This window comes from Primulina eburnea, chromosome 9, assembly GCF_022965805.1.
Source record: "Primulina eburnea isolate SZY01 chromosome 9, ASM2296580v1, whole genome shotgun sequence".
NCBI lineage: Eukaryota > Viridiplantae > Streptophyta > Magnoliopsida > Lamiales > Gesneriaceae > Primulina > Primulina eburnea.
Window position 1 is genome coordinate 5542260 of NC_133109.1, and position 23273 is coordinate 5565532.

A 23273-nucleotide genomic window follows, 5' to 3' on the forward strand; every position below is an offset into this window, starting at 1 on the left:
ATCAAAGTGTATGCTAGTACGCAGAGCCTCCGTGTTGTCCGGATCAAATGATTAATAGTTTACAACCATAACCATAGACTTATCCACTCGATAAGTGATAACTACTTAAAAAGTCTGATGGATGATTGTTTAGTGCATCATCAAAGATCATTCATACGTATGAATGGATATCCTCATTTCTTAATTAATGAAACATGGCGTTTTCATAATAGATGATAGTCTCAAACTCGTGCGACATTTATCCTTGTTTTATGTGGCTGAATCGACTAACAACATATTTAGTATATGCAGTACACTTCTTAATGAATTTCATGATCTATTAGATTTGCGGAACTTATGATAATTAAAATTCAAATTACAAATTGACTCGTTGGACATTTATTTTAACAAAAATGATTTCATTTTCTTTAATAAACTTTGATATAGAAAATACAATTTTTTCGTGCTTTTCAACCATTTTGACTTCACTGTCGACGCTTCCACCGAGACAAAAGCATATTCTAGCAAATTTTGTGGTTTGTTTAATTTTATTAGTGATCAAATGCGAAAATTCGAGAAAATATTAATGGTGTTTAGTGTCATATTCCAAGCTTTTCAGGAATATACCATTGAATGTCTTTTTCATACCAAGAGACATTCATAATTAGAATTTGTTTAATTTATTGGCTCTCATTAAACTCACACACTGTTAAAAACCCGTAATTCGTTGTGAGTTTTTCGCTCTGTCTGTTGCGTAACAATCTACCGATTAAAATATTTCTTCCTGCCGAGCTTCTGCTAAAACAACTGAATTTAAGGGATTCATATTTGTGTGAGTTTCAGTTTTTTAATGTGTAAAATTTGTTCTGATATTGATTTATTGTAAACTATATTCTGGATTAAATTTCTTCAACTGAAAGGTAAGTTCTATCCATCCGGGCCTTTTCATTTTCACTAAAGATTGAATCTTTTTTCCGTTTTCACGCAGCTGAATTTATCAGATGGTGATGACTGCCTCTTTTGCATCTCCACTCTGTACATGGCTGGTAGCAACAACATGCATGAATGAACCAAGCGAAAAGGAGCGTATTCCCAAGTCGGCAGAATTTGCACGGAACTCAAAGAAGTTAAGTAACACAGCTAGAAGGAGAAATTTTGAGAGCAAAAATGATGGGAGCTCGTTGTCTTCTTTCTGTGGTTATAAGATACAAAGTTTGATGAGTTTCTGTCCTTTTAAGCCCTGTGAAGAGTATAATAACTCGCCGGGGATTTCTTCTTCTTTTTCTTTGTTTGGATCCAAGGCTGTGCCAATTAGTCACAAGCAGAGGAGGTTGAGTAAATCTTCTCGTTCTGGTAATAACTTGTTTGTGACTTGATTTTTCCTGATTGTTGCATTGAGAATTGTATTTATGAATGTTCCAGTTATTTTAATTGTTTGCGTGGATTCCTGAAGAAGTTTGAAGTGACTTAAAAGCCAGTTCCCCACCATAAGTGTTTTTGTTTGGATAAGTTCTGAGAATCCTCGAGTCAATCCTCTCCTGTTAAGATAAAGGAGATTTGTTTGATCCATCACTTGTAATTGATACTGTGAAATTCCATGAGCTGAGAAGAATTTATTTTTTTTATTTTTGAAAATAGTTAGTCCGTGAATGCTAAGATTTCTAGATTACAATCATTAATCAAATTTTCCCATATGTACCTGTTATACAATTTTGTAATGTGGTGAACTCTGAATGGATACATTTCTACACTAGGCAAAACCATGGCAGCTGCTGTACAACCGGTGAAGCAAGTTGCAACAGATAAGTTAGTCCTTGAGAAGAAAAGGAGGGTGGTTGTCACAGGACTCGGCGTCGTATCTTCACTTGGACAAGACGTGGATGAATTTTATAATAATCTTCTTGAAGGTATTAGTGGGATTAGCCAGATCGAGGCATTTGATTGTTCAGAATTCCCCACGGTATGATCTTAACTGTTCTTATTGCAAACATTGTCTTTCCAAAGGGCTATAGGTACGAACCTTGACATCTTCTTCACAACAGCGGATTGCGGGAGAAATAAAGAATTTCTCATCCAATGGATGGGTCTCCCAAAAGCTTTCAAAGAGGGCTGATAATTATATGCTCTACTTGATCAAGGCTGGGAAAAAAGCTTTGGCAGATGGTGGCATTACGGAAGAGGTCATGACTGAGCTAGACAAGGCTAAATGCGGTGTCATAATTGGGTCCGCTCTTGGGGGCCTAAAGGTATTTATGATATGAACTCTGTAGACTCATGAACTTTTTCAGTACTTTTATTACGTCTTCTAAAGTGACAAGAATGAAACTTTCTGAACTTTCCTATATCTAGAGATTCAATTTTTATATAAGTTGTTGATGTTGTCACTTCTTTAACGTTTTGGCTATGTTTCGAACAGGTTTTTACGGATGGTGTAGAAGCTTTACAGGTGTCACACAAGAAGATGAACCCTTTTAGTATACCTTTCGCTACAACTAATATGGGTTCTGCCCTTCTTGCAATGGATTTGGTAAGTTCGATTCAGTTTTGTCATGGATAAATCACAAGTCATTCGTCCAAAGTTCGAGCAACAGCCTTAATGCTTAAATATAGGGCTGGATGGGTCCAAATTACTCCATATCTACAGCTTGTGCCACGAGCAACTTTTGTATACTAAGTGCGGCAAATCATATTGTAAGAGGTGAAACAGTAAGTGACTGCCCATATTTGGCACAACTAAGCTTTCTTCTATATTTCGTTTTTTTCCCAATGTTATATATTTATGTTTGAACCCATGCTTTGGTTTAATCCAAGAACACTGCATCTTGAAGGATATGATGCTTTGTGGAGGCTCTGATGCAGCAATTATTCCCATAGGTTAGATTCAATCTAAATAACATTCAATATTTTCTTATGTTCCCCATACAACATGCATTGATTGTCCTGAAATTATGACTAAATTGCAGGATTAGGAGGATTTATAGCTTGTGGATCACTGTCTCAGAGGAATGAAGATCCAACAAAAGCTTCTCGTCCCTGGGATATGGTATTCAGTCAGTTTTATCTTCTTAAAATGTGTTGCAGTGAATTCACCAAAACTCAGATCCTTAGTTCAACTCTGATATGAAGTTTCATGTTGTAATGGAGGAAGCAACGTGATGGATTTGTAATGGGAGAAGGGGCTGGAGTGCTGCTCCTCGAAGAACTAGAGCATGCCAAGGTATGCTTCTTCGAAATTAAATAGCCCCAGATACCCAAATGGAATTGGACTCCAACAACAAGAAATTGTTTTTATTGTAGCGGAGAGATGCAACTATCTATGCAGAGTTTCTGGGTGGAGGCTTCACTTGTGATGCATATCATGCAACTGAGCCTCATCCTGATGGTGGACATTTGTCTTCCTTGAGTTCAATAATTTCTGGATTTGATGTTTTGCACGGTTATAACGATTATTGACTGAAAACATGCCAGGTTATTAATTGAGACAAAAGGCACATTTGAGCCCTTGAGAATAGGTTATTTGAAGAAGGAAACAAGATTATGAATAGTTAGAAACTTGAAATTTTGAGCATACGTGCTTGCTGGTTTCATGATATGTGCTGCTAATATCCTTCTCCCTTAACCTGAGTATTAAGTTCTTATGTTGTTTATATTATAAAAACATCCCGCTTTGAAAATAAGCAAGCCTACTGGATTTAATTTTGTTATCCAATATTCTGTGAACTTGTGAGCATGATTCCATAGCTGTTTTTGGTTGAATGAAAGACAATCTTGTTCTTGATAATTGAAGGGACGGGAATTGTTCTTTGCATGGAGAAGGCCTTGGCGCAGTCGGGGGTAGCTAGAGAAGACATCAACTATATAAATGCTCATGCTACCTCGACACCATCAGCCGACTTGAAAGAATATCAAGCTATCCTCCGATGTTTTGGACAAAATACTGAGGTCAACTCAGAAGATCCGAATCTGGTCAATTATTAAAGTATGTTGATAATGCTTTAAAATCTGAAATTTTCAGCTGCGGATAAACTCCACAAAATGTATGATTGGTCACCTATTGGGGGCTGCTGGTGCTGTGGAAGCCTGTGGCGACAGTTAAGGTAGTTTGGCAATGAACAAACTTGTTAGGGGAGCGTGTTTTATCCTATAAAGTTTGTCTTTTTACTGGCCGAACAATCAGGTCGTATGACCGATGTCATTCTTGTGATGCATACAGGCAATACAGACTGGGTGGATCCATCCAAATATCAACCTTGAATACCCAGATGAGGGTGTGGTATGGATTCGTTTTTTCGCCCAATCCCCACAACTTTTCTCTGATGTGATACACTAATGAAATGCTGCTCCTTCCTCAGGATGCAAACGTACTCGTTGGCAGCGAAGAGGGAACGGATAGACGTAAAAGTAGCTCTCTCTAATTCACTTGGCTTTGGAGGTCACAACTCCTCTATTTTATTTTGCCCCTACAAGAAGTTTGGTTACTGATACCACTGCAACAAATCCTAGTCGATGAACTCCTCAAATTTTTATTTTAAAATAGTTATTTTTGTTTTATCATATTTTGTTTTTATTTCTAGTTTTCAAATCAGGTGGGGTTTGATTCTTATCTTTTTATATTTTATATCATGTCTTATTTTTTTAACTTGAAAAAGCTTAATTTTTAAAATTACTCACAATATATAGTAAAGAAATAATGGATACCAACTACAGAATTTATTTATTTTTTTCCAAATTTATTGTTAACAGTATGTTATTAAAAATATTTTTCAAAATAGAAACACAAAATATACGTGTATATATATAAAGTGAATAAAGTTCAAAATAATATTTTTACTTTACACTTATCATAAAGTTCATTTATACGTTTATATTTGTAAATAGTATAAATTAACATAAAAATCTTGCCTAACATACTTCAAATTTTATCACAAAGTTAAACAAAAATTGTGCTCTCAATATTTGTACGTACATTGCAAATAATAACAAAAATTTTGTATCTCCAACTAAAACTTGGATATGGATAATCTATAAATATTGAAATTTGAAATGAATATCAGATTCTTTTGACATTATATGATATATTTATTTATATAAAAATCACTGACCACTTTTTTAAAGGAGTAGGTTTTTTGTGAGACGATCTCATAAATCTTTATCTGTGAAACGGATAACCTTACCAATATTCACAATAAAAAGTAATATTCTTAACATAAAAAATAATATTTTTTCATGGATGACCCAAATAAGAGACTCATCTCAAAAAATACGATCAATAAAATTGCCTTACGTAAGTTTTTGTCTTTCTGAAAAAACATGACAATTTCAGTTGCTGAAACTCAAAATTATCGCATATGAATTTTGGGGGGTCGAAGCAAAATTTGTCATAGAAGTCAAGTAGTGAACGGGTAATTTTATATAAAATTAAAAGATAAAAGTACAATGTTATTAGAATAGGTCTCATGTAAGAGAGTGAGACCGGTCGATTATATCGATATTCACAATAAAAAATAATACTTTTAGCATAAAAAATAATAATTTTTCATAGATGACCCAAATAAGAAATTCGTCTCACAAAATACGACCCGTGAGACCGTCTATCTAACACAAGTTCTATCGTGTTATTAATATCTTTTGAAGTGTAAACAGCGCTTCCTATGGCAAAATCTAAAAATACACAATATAAATTCGGTTTCTTAAAGCAGCAATGCTAAAGACTTGAGGAAAGAAGGAACACCAAAATACACGATTAACAAATTGATGTATTAGATGAAATGTGTACTCATCCATGATTGAACAAAGTAGACGTTACTATTTGTCTCTTAACCATATTCCTACATTCCATTATGGATTTCATTCATCACAAATTCAAAAAAGACAGGTCACTGTAAAGATCTTGCCGACTGACTGAATGTCTTCATCTGTTGCAAAATGAATGCAGCAATCACCATAACTTGTTCTTGACCCAGAAGAGGAGGAAAACAACTCCAAGAACAATAGCCACTGGGGCCCATTTCCGAATCAGAGCCTATAGAAGAAAGAAGATCAATGAATCACTTCTAAAAGTCCAGTAGAGTGAAACTCACACAATTTTAAATGCCGTGGCAAAATTTCAACACTGTTGCATTACGGATGAATTTGTCATCTGAACATATAGGTTAATTCTTGAAGCAGAATAACATGAACGAATCAATTCTTTAGCATGCGTGTGAAAGGATCTCCATTGAATACTTTTATTACCAGTAAAAAAAATGCATTTACACAAATTGAAAATTGTAATATTCCATTTATCGAACCGGAAATCAGATTCTTTGGCAACAGAAAAACAATGGATATCTAACCTGGCGATTCAAATCTTTTGCCTTGTCCGCATATATGCGGGACTCAGATGTCAAGCGACTGGACATCTGACTGACCTCTGAAAATTGATAATAAAAGAATAGTGTAAGCCAATCATCTAAATTCTTTCGAAATGTAGATCTTAGGGATGAGAACATAGAAGATAAAATTGCTTACGGTCCAACTTTTCACCAACACCAAGAACTTCTTGTACATTGCGAGTCATAATTTGGTGAACTTCATAGAGTTCGTCATTTAACTTTGAAATGTTCCGCTGAGTTCTTGTATCCTGGTATAATTTCTTTGTCTTGAGAATAAATGTATCTAGCAAATGCAAAAGCATCCAATACATGATCAGAACACAGCACATCATATTTTGAGTATACCAGAAGAAACAAAAATAACTACTAAAATACAAAAAAAGAGGAGATATATAAACTCACCAAACTTGATAAAGGCATATGGTCTAGCAGCAGTTTCAATCTGATTTCCATATACACGCTCAAATTCATTCTTGAGGTCTTCCAGATATTGAAAGGAGAGTTTCTTAGGATAAGCACGGTCACACATTGTCAAATAGCAAACACGCCCTTCAATAATATAACTGGAAACTGAATTTAAGGTCAAAACTGTCCAGAGGGATAAGTTGAAAGCTTTAAACATACGTCGCACAAGAAAAAACAAGATAATGAATCTCAGATGCTCATGGAATTCATATAATCACCACTTAAGAGCAAGTTATTTTCTAATAAGCAAACAAAGGGGACAAAATTGGCAGCAGAGAGCTTCTTTCTATATGTAATGGGTTGAAATTAATTGATGCAGCTTCTGATTTTTCAATGTGAAACCAAAGGGCAAAACCCAACAATTGCTTTGATATGGACAATAAGATAACCAAATGATGGATGGAATATACAGAAATTATCAATTTCCATCCATACACAAAACCCATGGGTCACTGGCAAAGTCTCTAAACATATATAGAAGAATATGGGAAATGATCATCCTATTTGGCTCCACACAAAGATTCTATAATGCACTGACATAAAGTTAATGTAAGCAGGGCATGGTTGAAACTTATATTGTTTCGTGATGATGCAACAAATTAAAACCTAGATATGCACCATTTTGGCGGGTAAGAAGTAGAGAGAAAATCATAAAATAACCAAAATGTCCAAAAGGATACTGAAAGACATATGGTCCTGTCTCAATCGACATTCTTGAAGGCTCATTCTGGCCCCTTGAGAGGTTTTTGAACAAAGACTTAACTTGCTGTTTATAATAATCAGCATCTGGAACATCACGACCATCATCCAATCCCTCTGCTAGAGGAAGGCCATCGGTAACTCGAGCAATCATGGTCAATTTTACCATCTTTATTTTTCAAGAGATCACGCCTATAAGATATTTAATAGATCAATCAGTCATGTGAAAAGGACCTAATTCACCTTTCTTTCACTTTCTTCAGTAAATCTTGAACACAAATGGTGCATAAATAAAAAAGACAAACCTAATCAACCGCAACAGCAGAACTAACCCCAATACTTCCCATCTCACAGACAGAAATTCGGATCCAATTCCGAACACAAAGAACAACACATTCATATCAAATAGGCGGCAGACCCACTCATATGTCTAAAAACTAAATCCGCCCGATTTCCCAAAGTACTAAACTAATCGATCAAAACAAGTACAACGAAAGGCACATACAGATCAAGGAAAACAAGAAATCCAAACATAATCCCAAAATGCCCTTTCAAAAAAAATGGCAAACATTCCCCAAAATGGAATACATAATACCTATCGCATGCGTATGTGAGACCTCGACCTATGCAAATCGGGATCTCCGATCTTGAATCCAACCCCAATGATTGGATGATTCGTGAATTTGAAATGGATCCTCAGCCTGAAAATTCAAACGATTTGTACTGATAATCGGAAATTTGACTCGGGAGAAATGTAACATTTGAATCGAAATAGGGTTTCAGAGAATTAAATAAAGAACATAAAATATAATTTTATTTATTGATAATTACGATAATTTTTTAATGCCTACATTTAAATGCAGGAGTTTCATTTTATTATATTTTAAATTTCATATTAAATTTTTTTAAAAAAAAAACAAAAACAAAAACAATTGAGGTAGAAATCTTTCAATAATTTCTGAAAAATCATTTTTGCACTAGGCTTCAACTAGACATAGTCGGGTCTGATTCGATCCCAACCCTTAACTCGACAGGTCTAGGTTAACCGTCGAATACTCGAATTCAAGTCAACCTTTATGTACTTGTGTATCTTGCAATCAATATTACAATATATCGAAAATGTCATCATCTTCATCACTAAATCAAAAATAGTGGTAAAATAATTCTCAAGTTTATGTTTAGAACTTGAGGATTCTCATAGAAGTTTCATCTGATCTCTTAAAAAAAAGTTGTATTTTAGCAAGTTTAGATGTGAAATTACTAGTGGTAGTGGATTGTGGTTCATGTGAAACAATTTATCTATCATATTTGGTGTTATATTCATTATAACACATATATAAATAAGTTCTAATATTAAACAAAATCAATGAAGTAGATGTAACTGTTTTCGTAGTAGTATGGTCTAAAAAATCATGATATAACGTTAATATTTCTTGTAAATAATATAATTTAAGTATAGGTTCTAAAATAAAAACATATAAAAATATTTCAAGAAAAATGTTTTTCCCATTTTGCTTTCATTGCATAATTACATTGAATTAAAGAATCATCACTAGATTTAATATATTCATTAAAAATATATACAATTTTACAATATTGTGTTAAAACTAAATAAAAATTAGGATAATAAACACATGATAATTGGCACTAGCTTCATTAAACACTTTTAGAATTTCACAAATATTAGCTCTTATGTTTCATTAATTTGCAAACAAATAAATATCAAGAGGTTGAACATATTGATGGAAAAATGAACATAATAAATCTTTATGTTGAAAATACAATAACAACAATTTATATGTGGAATTCCAATGTGTTGGATTGTCTCGTGCAAACTATTTATGCCTCATACCATTGATTTTTGTAAATTTTTCCACTGTTTCATAACTTGAGGATGTGTCAATAAATAATAAATAGCGGTCCAAATTGGTTTAATATGTGATTCTAAATTTTTTTAGTTATCTTAAACAGACAAATTTAAAATATCACAAGTGCACCTATGAAAAAAATTGTCACCTAGTAATGGTTTATATATTTTAGTAAGCTCTACTCACACTAAAACTATTTGTACCAGAATTATCAAAAGAATTTGAACAAACTTGATAAGTTAAATCATATTATTATAAAATAACAAATATAAGTTAAAAAATATTGGTATTGCATGTGTTTCATTAAAACATCTTTATGTAAGCTTACTAACATTCGGGAGAGCATTCTTGGGAAGATCCAAACACTTATGTTACGTTTGGTAGACATGATGGGAGTAATAATATGTAGACAATACAAGTGGATTATAAGGTGGTGTTGCATGGTATATAATACCTTGCATAAAAAATGAATTTTGTTTGCTTCCATTGTTAACCTTGTGATTAATTGAGATGGCAAAATATGATTTCCCGTTTTAGCCCTGTTCACTATATTCTTTACACGTTACCTTCATCTACACAACACATCTCTTCACTTAGATCTACAAGCCCAGACGTATGGATTACCCCATAGCTGTCCCTCGATGGTTTAAATTTCTTCCATCTCAAATCTGAAGCGAATCCCCCAGAAATTTGTGGCAAACGATCTGGTAATGTAAAAATTTCTATTTTGGAGATTTTTTTCTTTTATACCTGTAATCTATCTTGGATTGACGTCGTTACCAATCGGTTTTGTGGCCATCTCCTTCTCCTAGTTGCTACCGAAAATTATTTTGCAGGTTTGTGGGTGATTTTACCGTAGACAACCCACAACTTTCCTTTGAAACATAAATCGAAGGGCACAACCAGCTACATCTCCGAAATTTATACGATGGTGATTTCTTGTGTTGTTTCAGTAATTACAGTTTTGTGCAACTATATTCGTGCGTTTGTTTTCTTCAGAGTTTTATGATGCGCCAAAATTGAAAAAAACATTGCCACCTTCTCTTGCACTCGGACATATCGAGAATCTGTTAGTCCTCTTACATTCATTAGAAGATAGCACAACCTTCCGAAGGCATTGCGATTCATTCTAAGATACACCACACGCTGAACATCCCCAGCATCAATGATCATATTCAAATGGCTTACTTGAGCATTGATTCTTTGTGTCATTGTGTACGATACCGGTGTTCGACGACGGACACGACCTCGCTGCCCAACCATTTTTGTATGTTGTCGAATTAGAAGAGACAACATCAATAAATTTCGAAACAACAGTTGTTGTACCACAAGAACCAGTAGCATGTTTCTACGTTTCATGTCCATCTTCTCCAGAACACTCAACAAATGAGAACACATTCACATTTAGTGGCAAAATTAAGACTACAAACAAAACATTGATACAACATTTATTGCAAAAATTGTTTTCGGCACTTGTGGACTTATATGGAAGTTAGAAAGAAAGCCATCACACTACAATGTAAACCTGTTCCCGTGATTTGTTCTTATTGAAAATGAAGGCAGCAGCAAAAACCTAAAGAGTATGTGTCATCAATGAGTATTTGTCTTTCTCACAAATAATGAATAAAAAACGTATTACATATTAGCAGTTAATAATTTTATTCACTGTATTTCAACTTAAACATGTAAGGTAATATGAAGAGAACACGTGATATACCAATATAATTGAAGGAGCTATTCACTGGTCCACCCAACAGCGAAGGATCGAATATGGAGTTGAATGTGGCTAATGCTCTTCAAGTTGAACAGAAAATGCATGTACTGCAACTCTCTTCCCCTGATTTCAATAGGGCTGAGAAAGTATATTAGTTCAGATGAAGGTGAAAGAAAAAATCAAATTGACGACAAACAGGGTCAGAAGCTGAAGTTTGTAACAATTTCTTTAAACTGCCAATCACTCACCATCCCGTAACCTTTGTTTTGCTTTCTCTTCAAAATTCCGTCAGATTCGTCACCTTCAAAATTGAGGAAGCCATAGCGGTGGCCTCTGATACAACGAGTGAATAACTCACCTTGTTCTTATTCGTAGCTTAAGTCTTAAGTAGGGCAAAGGGCATTTATGGAAAAAAAAAAGGCGTTGGCTTCGGCACTGTACAAAATGGGATTCCTAATACCTCAAAGAAAATGGGATAGGTGTCATCCGTTTTCACATGTGAACAGTGGCCTAATCACGGGAATGGGGTTATCCGTCATGCATTTATCAGCGAGTCAAACGCTTGATTGGTATCCCTATCCTACGTTAATCCTATCTACCAAACACTGTGTTAGGGAACAAAAGGAACAATTTATGCACCTACATAACCAATAATGTGAGCTGGTTTACGCACATTCAGGAGCTTCAGAACATTGTTGAACTCCTCAGCCACTAGAATGTTGTTATGCACAATCAATTTGAACACCTACAAATTGTTATGGAGAAGAGGAACTGGAGAAGACCCTGGAGAAGACCTCGAAAAGGATCTCCATGGAGTTAGGATTGGGAGAAGTTAAAGACTAGTTTGTTAGTAATTGACTGTAATAGGATATTCAATCCATTTTCTTTTAGCATTGATTGTAGACCTTTTTGATTGAAATCAATAAATGTTTATTTGATATATTGTTTCATTGATTGATCTCGTATACGAGCCATTGTTATTTCATAAATCTTAGTTTGTCTTGCAAACATCTTATAAACTCTTATAGTTGTAAGAAATGGATGGAAGAACTGTTCAAAACAACTGAATATGTGATATGGAAATCGTAATCACAATCGCAACGATGAGGATGCATAACCATCAACACTAGAATTTGGTCTTAGCCAGGCAGACTTAATGGCCTTAGTCATTGTAATGGCAACCACACTCCTAGGTTTTTGAACACTAATACTAATCAGCTAACACCGCCACCTCTTGCACAGAATGGGACCAAACACCACTATGAGTCCATAAGTCGTGCCATAATCCAAAACTTTATTCAGAACACTGATCCTGAAGTTAGACATAACTGGCTGAAAGAGATCGAGAACCATCTTCGATTACTTGAGGTTTCACAAGACATTAGGGTGGATGTTTTTACACGTTTCTTTCTGGACAAAGTTGCTAAGTGATGGGAAGGAGTTTCACTATCTATGCTAGAAGCGGGACCTATCACTTGGCAGAGGTTCTGTGATGCATTTTTAAAGCGGTAATTTCCGATAGCCTTTCGAGTTCAAAAGTTGTTTGAGTTTGAAAGTTTGATGCAAGGTTCAGACGTGTCTGTGGTGTAGTATTCATCCAAATTCCACTCATGAGGAACTTACTCCCCAACTATCATGGTAGATAAAGCCTTGAAGATGCATCTCTTCTAAAAAAAAAGATTGGACAGTCGAATCTAGCCTGCTCTCGCTTTTATCGAACCTAACAGCTTTGATGAATTGACGAGACTGCCATCAGTGCAAAAAATGACGTCAAGAGGCGTGAAGGTGAGAACAAGCTCAAACATCCTCAATCTAGCTTGTACCAAGAACCAAGCCAACAATTAAAGAAGCCCAAGTTTTTGGGTAATCAACATATTAGTGTTCAAGCCAAAGGAACCACCTTCTTCTCTCAATCCAATGAAGAGGGAGTCAAGTGTCAAGCTTGTGGTTTATAGCCAATATATTTGCTAAGAATTAGGAGTGAAACATGATAACTTAAAAGAACCGTATAGAATATCAACTCCAGCAAATCGAATATTAAAAACCATTCTCATAGGAAATCAGAGTTTCAAGGCAAACTTAATCCAACTACATATGGTAGACTTCGATGTTATTCTATTGATGGATTGATTAGCAAAGAATCATATTTTAATATAATGAAGTGGAAAAACAGTGACTCTCAAAGCTCCAAGCCAAGAGAAACTCTTATTCTATAGTAAGACCAAATAGCGTAAGACTCTTCTTTCTGCTTCTCAAATTGGAAAGTCATGAAAGAGGTGAAAATTTTTACCTTGCAATGATAAGTAAGGTTAAGGAAGGAGCCAAGGTTAGAATAGAAGACATTACAGTCATTAGATGAAGATGTTTTTCTTGAAGAATTTCCTAGAGCAACCCATGACCGAGAAATTGAATTCGAAATTAACTTGCCACTCGGGAAAACACCTATTTCGAAGACACCATACCGGATGACGCCAACGGAACTCAGAGAATAAATACAAGAGTTGTTACATTGGAAATAAATATGACCAAATGAAGCACCTTGGGGAGCACGTGTCTTATTCGTCATGAATAAGGATGGGAACATGAGATTGTGCATCAATTACCGAGATTTGAAAAAATTTACAATCAAGAACAAGTATCCACTCCCAAAAATCAATGATCTCTTCCACCAGCTAAAAATAGTTAAAGTATTTTCCAGACTTGACTTGTGGTTAGGTTACTACCAACTGAAGATTAAGGTTGCAGATGTTCATAAAGCTGACTTTCAAACAAGATATGAGCATTATGAATTCGTGGTAGTCTTTATTGACGACATCTTTGTCTACTCTCCAAGCAAGGAAGATCAGGAAGAGCACCTTCTAATTACTCTCAAAACTGTTAGAAAGAGAATTTTATGTCAAGTTCAAGAAATACGAATTTTGGTTAGAAAATGTGACATTTTTGGGTCACATAATATCTGTTGAGGGTGTACCAGTTGTCCCTGCAAAAGTAGAAACAATCATGGAGTGATCTAGGCCGAAGAATGTAATTCGGATTTGAAGTTTCTGGGCTTGCAGGCTACTATCAAACGTTCTTTGAAGGATTTTCCTCAATAATAGTACCATTGAAAAAGCTCACTCAAAAGAACTCCAAATTCAATTAGAGTGACAAGTGTGAGAAGGGCTTTGGAATATTGAAGAAGAAGTTAGCTTATACTCCAGTTCTTATAATGCCCATGAACGACAAGGATTTCACCATCTATAGCGAAGTATCGAAACAAGGACAAAGATGTGTACTCATTCAAGAATGAAGTGTGATTGCATAGATATCAAGAAAATCGAATCCATATAAACATAATTACCCTACACACGATTTTGATTTAGTTGCAGTGGTGTTAGCCCTGAAAATTTGGAGGCATTAGCTGTACAAGACTAGATGTGAAGTCTTCATTGACCACTAGAGTCTCAAATATCTTTTCACGAAAAATGAATTGAATATGAGACAATGAAATAAGATAGAAATTTTGAAATTTTTTTCCTACAACAAGATCTTGGGAATGGAACCTTACGAAGATTTTTATGGGCGAAAGTGTCGGTCACCTTTATATTGAGATAAAGTGAGAGAGAAAATCATCACCAGACCTGAATTAATTCAAGCCACCATGTACTTGAGTTGGGAGCTCTAGTGGTCCAAGATTATCTAAAAGAAGATTTACAGTACGGAGAAGTTCTAATACGCATAGTTGACACCATGGATCAAGTTTGAGACGAAGATCTATATTATACGTCAAAGTCCATGGGTCTAACCAAACAGAACATGAAGCTACAAGTGAACTAAAAGAATACATGCGCAAGCGATACCTTTATCTCTTCAAACCTCTAGAAGAATCAAGTTTCGATGACGACATTCTCATAAGGAGGAGGGATATGAGAATCCTTATCCCAGTAGCTAGAAATTCCAGCATAACTACTGAAATCAGCAGAAAGTTTTAGCATGGTCAAGTTTAGCAGTCAAGATTCAACAGCTGGAATTCAGCACCCAAAGTTCAGTAACTAGAATTTAGCAGTCAATGTTCAACGTTGGAATTCAGCAGCCGAGGAATTCAGCAGTGTGAGATTCCAACAGACCACTCAACAGTCAATTATTGATTCTGATCCAAACTTATAACGAAGCATTAAACTCAAAATCACGACCGATAATGACCATCAATTGAGAGGCTAACGATCAAATTTTTACCTATAAATGTCATATGAATATATGAGTTGGTGTTATGAAAAACTATGAATCTTATCACTTCAAATCTGAGTAAGGAACAACTGTATTTTCAAGCAGAAATTAGTAGCGATGAAAGATTATTTTTCATATTTCGACTGAAACTTTGTTAGCAATGTACTGTAAGTGGACTTTCTGTTTTAACTTGTTATTTCTGAATTAAAACCACCAATATGGATATTATGTGTTTAAAGTCCGATTCTTGAAAAATGTATATTTGAAACAATGAAATTATGAACAGGTTGTGGGAATATATATTCTAAATATTACTGATATTTGATTATCGATCACTGCATCACCCCTTATATGGTTAAAATATAGGGAACTAATATCAGTTAGCCATGAAATTCATAATATGTTCAGTGCATGAAATGAATACCGTATTTCTGAAATTTATGTTCTGAATACTGTCTGTATTGTGAGTTTTATTTAAAATTATTTAAAGGCTGGGATGATTAATCCTTTTACTGAGTGATGACTATATCATTCACCTACTCAAAACCTTCTCAAATAATAATTTTGAAAAAATCGAGGAAGATGAATAGATCCATTTATGGGGCTGGAAAAGACAATCTGGACATTTCATTAGTCCAGCTTTTTATGTTAGACATTCCATTGTTTCTGATATAGACTTTGTTTTGCATTTCCTCCACTGTAAAATAATATTTGAATATGTATCAAACAATGTTATTTCGAATTTTATGAATAAAAGAATGGTTTCCGATCCGTAACTTCTGAGGTTTGTTGTATTCAAATGTAATATTTGAATGTAACACCGATGTCAGCAATGTCTCGGTTCTAGGGCGTGATAAATTGAACCGATCATTTTTATATTAAATAAATTGAAGTAATTACAAAAATAAATGAATAATTGACAATAATCGACAATTGATATTTTGATAACGGAAAAATAAAACTTGAATTGAGAATTATAGATTGAGAATTGTGTAAAACAAAAAAAGAAAGAGGTGGGGAAGGGGTTTTTATAGGGTTTAATTCGGAGATTTTTTAAAAAAATTCAACGATCGACCAGGTTGTCAGGGTCCGGGTCAACCGTTGCACAATTGTCACGTCAACAAAATTGGGCCGATCTTTTTTATTTTTTTAAAAAAATTTAAGTAAGGGCGAACCCAGCAGTTCAAACCCACCAGGTCGATTCGTCGGGTTGATCAACGACCAGTTGATCATGGTCAATGATCTCCAACGGACAATTGATATGTTTATCATGGTCATTCAATTTAAAAAAAATTAATTAAATATTTAGGAACTCGGCTGATCGATGAGTTTAAAACCTAAAACATTAACCGAACCGCATTTGATCGGTTATGGTCACAGTTACAGGCCAAAACCGTTGACCGTCTTAACCGGACCATGGATTGGGCCCAACCCGGCCGTCTAGCTTCAACCGTTAAGTAGTTTTCTTATATTAATTCGGTACCAATTTGATTATTTTGAAAATATATCATTAATTGATGTATTAGAGATATTTGGAAAACGCATGAAAATAAAAATTATATAATAAGTACTAATCATTTTAAATTTGTTTTAATTTTCTTAGGTATCATTTTCTATTTTTTTTTTTTTTTTACATTCCATTTAATTATTTGTCTTTTATTTCTAGGCATCTCAAAAGTTCGACTGGAAAATTTTGATGGAAATGTGGGTTATCTACACAATCATGTGATGGAAACAAAATAGTAGACATTGTTAATATATAATCTGAGAATACAAAATGATAGTTGGAGCATACGCATTGTTTGTGTCCAACTTCAACGGTATAGTAAAAATCTATTTATCTAAAATATAAAATAATCAGACTTAAGAACTACTTTCACAGTTCTTTAAACTAAGATCTGCAAAAGCTACCAAGATTGGAACTATTATTATTCTTATTACAATGGCGGGGCGAAAGGTTTTGTTTTAATAAGATCGAACTCATGTCTCTCCCCTGTCGGGAAAAATTATGTCACTGTACCGCTTGAAAACTAAGATCGTTTAGGCCAAACGAGACTGACAAAATTTCTTGTTCCAGTTAAGTAAATGCCATTGCTTCTGTTTCTGCTCAAGTTAAGAGTGTTACCATACATGTCAAAGTCTGTAATTGCTTTACTTCCTTTTAAATTAAATATGTCAAACACATACAGATGAGTGTATATCTCAGATTTACAAAATCAAGATAATTTCAAGAACAAAGCAAGAAAATAACAACATATGAGACACATTGCCACCAATAAAAAAGGGTGGTTTGGTTTCATCCAACAATGGCATGAATCCAAGGACGGTGACTATAAATCTAACTGCTCCCTTTTCAAAATTGATCTGCTATTATATGAGCTGAGTCTATAGGCATGTGGCTGACCTGCGATTGCGAAATCCCGTTTGCCTGCAGATCCTGAAAGTTTTATCTTCATCTCAGATCTGTTCCTCTCGAGGCTATCTTGCATAGACTTCAACCTGGCTTCTTTCTCGGCTCGGTTGGAGCTCCACTCTTCCCTCAGTTTAGCATTCCTTTTTTGTGTGTATCTATCGTAAAACTTCCCACGAGAACCCTCTGAAATGCTAAGCATCGGAAAATCATTACTTGTAGTATCGCCATAGGTGTGGCTCGTGTTCCTGGAAATACTGGAAGGTTCAATATGCTGGTGATTGTCATAAAATTTTGGGGAGAAGACAGCAATGTGTTGCATGCCATTTGTTTCTGGCTCAACTTTACGGCTACAAATGAATTGATCACCAGGGGTTCGGAGCTTATGCTGTGCAAAGAGCTTTTCAAGCTCGTTTGCTTTCATCCTCAACTCATCATTAAGCTCGTGATTGATCCCTTTTGAGTGCCTTGCTCTTCGAGTTTGTTCAGTAGGTGGTGTTGAAAAAGAGTCAATGCCTTCACGAGCCTCTGCCACTAATTTTTCCAAAAATGGTGTCTTGATATTTCCACCAATAGAACTGCTTTCATTTCTTCGAAATTGCGCTTTCTTGATATTTTCAGAAGCCATGCCTTGCCTATCGAACATCAATCTCTGAGGTCCAGAATCTTCAACTGTGGATACAGAACTGTTAGATACTTTATCAGATGAGCGTGATTCTCTCTTTTTTACTTTAGTTTCCTCGATAGATCCTACATCTTGCTGAGTAGACAAAGATTCACCCTCATTCCTTTTATCGGGAATAGCAAATGGCTCGTGAAATTTAAAACCACCCTCAAACATGACAGATTCTCTGAAAGTCTTCTGGCTAGTATTTTCATATCTTTGCTCAACAGACTGATCATTGGATTCAGAATCTTCTCTTTGACCTGAAATTTCAACAGGCCCACCAGATTTGCTACTAAAAGGCATAACCCGAGTCAGTGAACACCGATCCTTCACTCCAGTAATCTGTTTCTGCCCAACAATGAGTTCTTCGCAGCCCTCAGAACCCTTTAAATTCAACCACATGGCATCCTCATTTTTACTGCTGGGGGTAGTTTTGAACTTTAATTCCCAATTTTCTGTGCTACCAACCCTGCTTGTAAGTGACCACTGAGTCCTCCCAGGCACTTGGTTTTTCATTCCATCACTTTCACCAGAACCCTGGTTAGAATTTGATTGGATGGATCCAGAAGACGCTTCAATGTTGCTAGAAGAAGCATTTTTCAATCCACCACCGCCAACCTGACTCAAACTAGAAATAATATTAATTTCAGGTACTACATAAGAACAGGTTGCTGCATCATTTTTCTTCTCAGAGGATTTGATCTGGGAAACTGCTGCAGTTGATGGTGTGCACAGGGGGCTTTCATTATCCTTTCGATCTATGCTCAAGTCGATGCTCATGTCACTAGCACCACTCCACCTCCTCAGCATTGCCTTCTCCATCAACGTCGTACCCAACGTCGGCACATCAGAGGACAACCTCCGCAGCTGGGTGGGCTTGGCCATGACTGCTTTCTCTTCAGGATTATCCTTCTGCTTCGTCTCAAACATGCTGATCCGGTCTTGCACACTGAGTCGCCTCGATGGCTGACTTGACTGAATAGACCGACTCTGGTCTGGGGTTGAGGTTTCCTCTTGCCTTTCTTCTAGAGGGACAGGGTCACTTGGCTGGTCCCCATTGTCCCTGTTGATGCTAGACTTTCTGCTGAATGGGAAGGTGAACATCGATGAGCTGGGCAGCTGACATGTGACATATTCTTGTTGACGTTGATAGGGTACTGGGGGGGAGGTTGGGTCATCATCTATGGACATATCAGACCCGTATGAAGAACGAATGGCCCCATCATCAGATTCAGTTTTCCTCGGGCTTATCAAATCAGATCGTCTCTCGCACACCGATATGAAGCTGCAGCAGGCTTCACTGAATAGAAATATAGAGAGAATAAAGTTTAAGTCAAATTAAATCAAGTATCCAGATGATGTATATGTATTTCATAAATTCTACAGAGTCATTCTTAATTTGCATAACTAGGCTCACTAAGTCACTGTAGCGTAGTAATTTTGGAGAGTCTTTCTCGGACGAGGGCAATTGGTGTATTACAACTAGTATGTGTTATGTTATTTCTAACTTAACATTTGAACGAGTCAGAGACACACAACACAATGGACATTTTCCCTAGCCCAACTTAGAACGACCGGAGTATTTAGATCATGTTTTTGAAGGAACTAAAGAATTTCTGAGTTCTTACTTGAGGCGGTGAGCACCAAACTTATCAGCAAACATCTGAAGTTCAGACACTGAATCAATATTAAAACCTGCAGCATTTGCACGAGCACATGCTGTAGATAAGTCCTGCTGAACAGCAACAAGTCTTACATCAATAGCTCTCAAAAGCTCCTTCCTGTATTGATTTGAAAGCGAAAGGATAAGATAGAGAGAAATGGGCAAAGTTAAATTAAAGCATAATGAGACTCCAGGTTTAAGAGCTCAACATAAGTTTAACTATATTTTCAGGTCACCTATCAAACTGTAACTTAAACTCTCGTATTATGGACTCGATAAGAGCTCAAGTTTCCCACCTATTTCCATCAAAAGCATCTTTTGGATCCATGTTCTTAACTAGATAGCTATAAATGAGATCATTTCAACTCACCATCTGAGTAGCTTCAAAGTTTTAATAATAAAGTACACACTTAAGTCAGAACTATCCTGAAAGAATAGGCAGCTTATACTACTGTTACCAGAAGAGAATGAGAAAATCTTTATAGGAACAATAAACATCATGACCAATACACACAATCATTTCAAGAAATAATAATTTTATACAAGGTGATGAGGTAGTACTTTGTGGCATCTTCTGCAGCTGCCAACCCAGATCCACCTCCACCTAAAGAAAAATGTGAATTCTAGTAAATGTTGGGAGCAACATTAATCATTAGTAATTTTCAGCCAGAAAAAGGAGAGAAATAGCAGTCAACCCCGACATTTATATCTAAGATTCAGATGCCAGTTAAACCATGAACAAAAGTGATGGTAAAAGTGTAGAGCAGTGGCTAGAAACATAGTTAGCATACCTTAAAAGCAATCTAATTTTGATGTCCTAGCAGAAAGGTTATACTAAAGCAGCACAACAAGCAACATCGACCCTATCTTTTGTTTCTTTAGTTATTTTATGTTTTAAAAATAGCATGTAAAGTTTCAATAAGGCATCCATTAAAATGAAAAATAAAAAATCCATCTTGCTAAAAGCATGCCACCATTTAAATGCAAAATTAAACAATAAAAACCTGGTGCAGGCCATGATCCTGAAGAAACTTCATTTCTTGTGCTTTTTTAGGTTTTTTTCTTCTGGCCAATTTTCATTAAAAAATCGGGAAAAGGCCTAACATTGTTAGACCATTTATGGAACAGTTTAGTGTCAAGAATGGCTTGCTCGCTTCATCAATAAGACAAGGAATCAAAAGATTGTAGAATAGTGAAGTCACCGATTAGGCCCATTCACGTACACCTCATCCCATTGGGGTCAGCTACAGATTCAACTCTATTATTCCACAATCAGGAGCTGATTTCACAGCTAAAGCACATCCAGAAGAAATTCAAAAATATCTCACAAAATATATAATGTAACAGGCAACTAAAATCCGAATTTTGCATATTACTTCACTATTGTTTAATCTTGAGGTTTGCATGATTTCGGATGAAATAACCACTAAAACTTTGATGATGGAAGAATGTTGAGTCTGAATCATGAGTAAAACTTAGATAATGAAAGGAAATAAGTAACGGAAAGCATACCAGAGAGTTGATTCCCTGTTCCCTGAAACTGATAGTGAAAATAATTTAGACATGCTCTAGTCTTGGAACTACCAATTCAGCCATAATATGAACAAAAGTAAATACCTGTGAATATATTCTTTGAGCAGCTTCCAACTGTGACATCTCAGCGTCACACGTATTGACAAACTCCAAAACCTCAGGTGTACTTACAAATCGAACAAATCTAAACAAAAATGAAATTAAATATACATGTCATGTGTATAAAGAAAATTCCTCCATAATTAACAGATGAAATTACCTCTCAAGTGTTCCCTTGGTGAACCATGATGTATTTTTACGTCGCCTGACTTCAAGCTTAACTGATCGTGCAGCAGATGCAATTTGCTCCTCTGCAAACTTTAAATGGGCAACAAACGGTTTGAGCAACCCCGAAGCAATTTTATCTGTGCTCCCATCACTGGAAACAAACAACTCGCATCTGTTCGAAAGTTACTTATTATCAGTAAACAAGAATAGACACCATCTAGACAATAACAATGACAATAAAATCGAACATAAGAAATCACAGTCCGCACCTTGAGCGTTTCGGTGATAGATGAAATACAGCATAGTCAAGGGGAGTTTCACTCTTCAACCTTTCCATGCTAGAGGAAGACTACGCCCTGTTCCTCTTCTATCATAAGTACACCATCATTGCTTTGTACCAACGTTTAACTAAGTGTATGGGACCTGGTATTGGTTCCATACATATCCTGCAACACCACACATTCCATTCCATGTATGGAATTCAGTTTCCAAATGCAAATATATAACCTAAAATTCCAACTGATAAAAAAATCATAGGTAGATACACCAGATCTCAACTAATAGTCTCGTCGATTTAAAAAAAAATGCACCTGCATTTAAAATACATCAATAAACAAAATCAATCAGAATTCCATTCAATAAGATCTAATTACGACATCTCCAAGCTCCAGATGAACACAGTATCGATCAATTAAAAGCAATGTAGCAACATAATTAACTCAAAATTCCAACTGAACCCGATACAAGCCAAACGCTACGAAAAGCGAAACAATCGAGCAAATCTGTTAACTGACCTCAACAATGCCAATGCGAAGATCTCCGATCCCGGGATCCGATCTTCAGACTCGAGTTCAAAAAAGATATCAACTTTCTCAAAAAAAAATTGATCAGAATTCAAAATGAATTTCTGGGTTCTCGTCAATTAATCTCTTAAAAAACGGACCCAACCCCACAATTGGAGAACTTGGATTCCACTCTTCACCCGCCCTTGGTAAAAGTGCAGACTGTGCATTCTGTATAATTGTATGTATATGCCATCCCTCTAAAAGCTAAAGGTGCCCGTCCGATATAAAGATAAAAGAAAACTGTATGCAGGGAAAATTCAAAACTACGTAATTGTTCGTAGTTTTCAAATTTTTTCCTTTTCAATCTTTTTTACCAAAAACGGATTAACTCGAGTTTAAACCAAACTATATTTTATTGATTTTGCTAAATAGCAAAATGCAAATCAAATAAAATCATTCATAATTAAAAATCAAACAAACCTTAAATTTTTTGTTTTGGTTTGGATTGGTTTTGATGATGGATTTTATCATTATTTTTTTCAAATTAAATATTTTGATACAATAAGTAGACGGTCTCACGAATTTTTATCTGTGAACCATACCGATATTCATAATAAAAAGTAATACTCTTACTATAAAAAAT

The 23273-nt window shown here is 35.4% G+C and overlaps 2 protein-coding genes and 1 pseudogene across 2 annotated transcripts; 1 reads left to right on the forward strand and 2 right to left on the reverse strand.

The window, feature by feature from the left end:
• The first annotated feature begins 691 nt into the window (after positions 1-691).
• On the forward strand, positions 692-4565 carry LOC140840403 (3-oxoacyl-[acyl-carrier-protein] synthase II, chloroplastic-like; annotated as a pseudogene).
• A 1135-nt stretch (positions 4566-5700) lies between these two features.
• Positions 5701-8312, reverse strand: LOC140841203 (25.3 kDa vesicle transport protein SEC22-1). Its single transcript, XM_073208466.1, has 6 exons — positions 8113-8312; positions 7499-7709; positions 6756-6916; positions 6490-6636; positions 6315-6391; positions 5701-6001 (listed from the first exon to the last, which is right to left on the reverse strand). The coding sequence occupies exons 2-6, from the start codon at positions 7684-7686 to the stop codon at positions 5918-5920; spliced, it is 657 nt and encodes a 218-aa protein (XP_073064567.1). The 5' UTR covers positions 7687-7709; positions 8113-8312; the 3' UTR covers positions 5701-5917.
• A 9124-nt stretch (positions 8313-17436) lies between these two features.
• LOC140841204 (uncharacterized) lies at positions 17437-22936 on the reverse strand. The gene is made up of 8 exons (XM_073208467.1): positions 22640-22936; positions 22115-22291; positions 21838-22017; positions 21663-21762; positions 21558-21585; positions 20607-20649; positions 20011-20163; positions 17437-19682 (listed from the first exon to the last, which is right to left on the reverse strand). The coding sequence occupies exons 2-8, from the start codon at positions 22180-22182 to the stop codon at positions 17636-17638; spliced, it is 2619 nt and encodes an 872-aa protein (XP_073064568.1). The 5' UTR covers positions 22183-22291; positions 22640-22936; the 3' UTR covers positions 17437-17635.
• Positions 22937-23273: the final 337 nt, after the last annotated feature.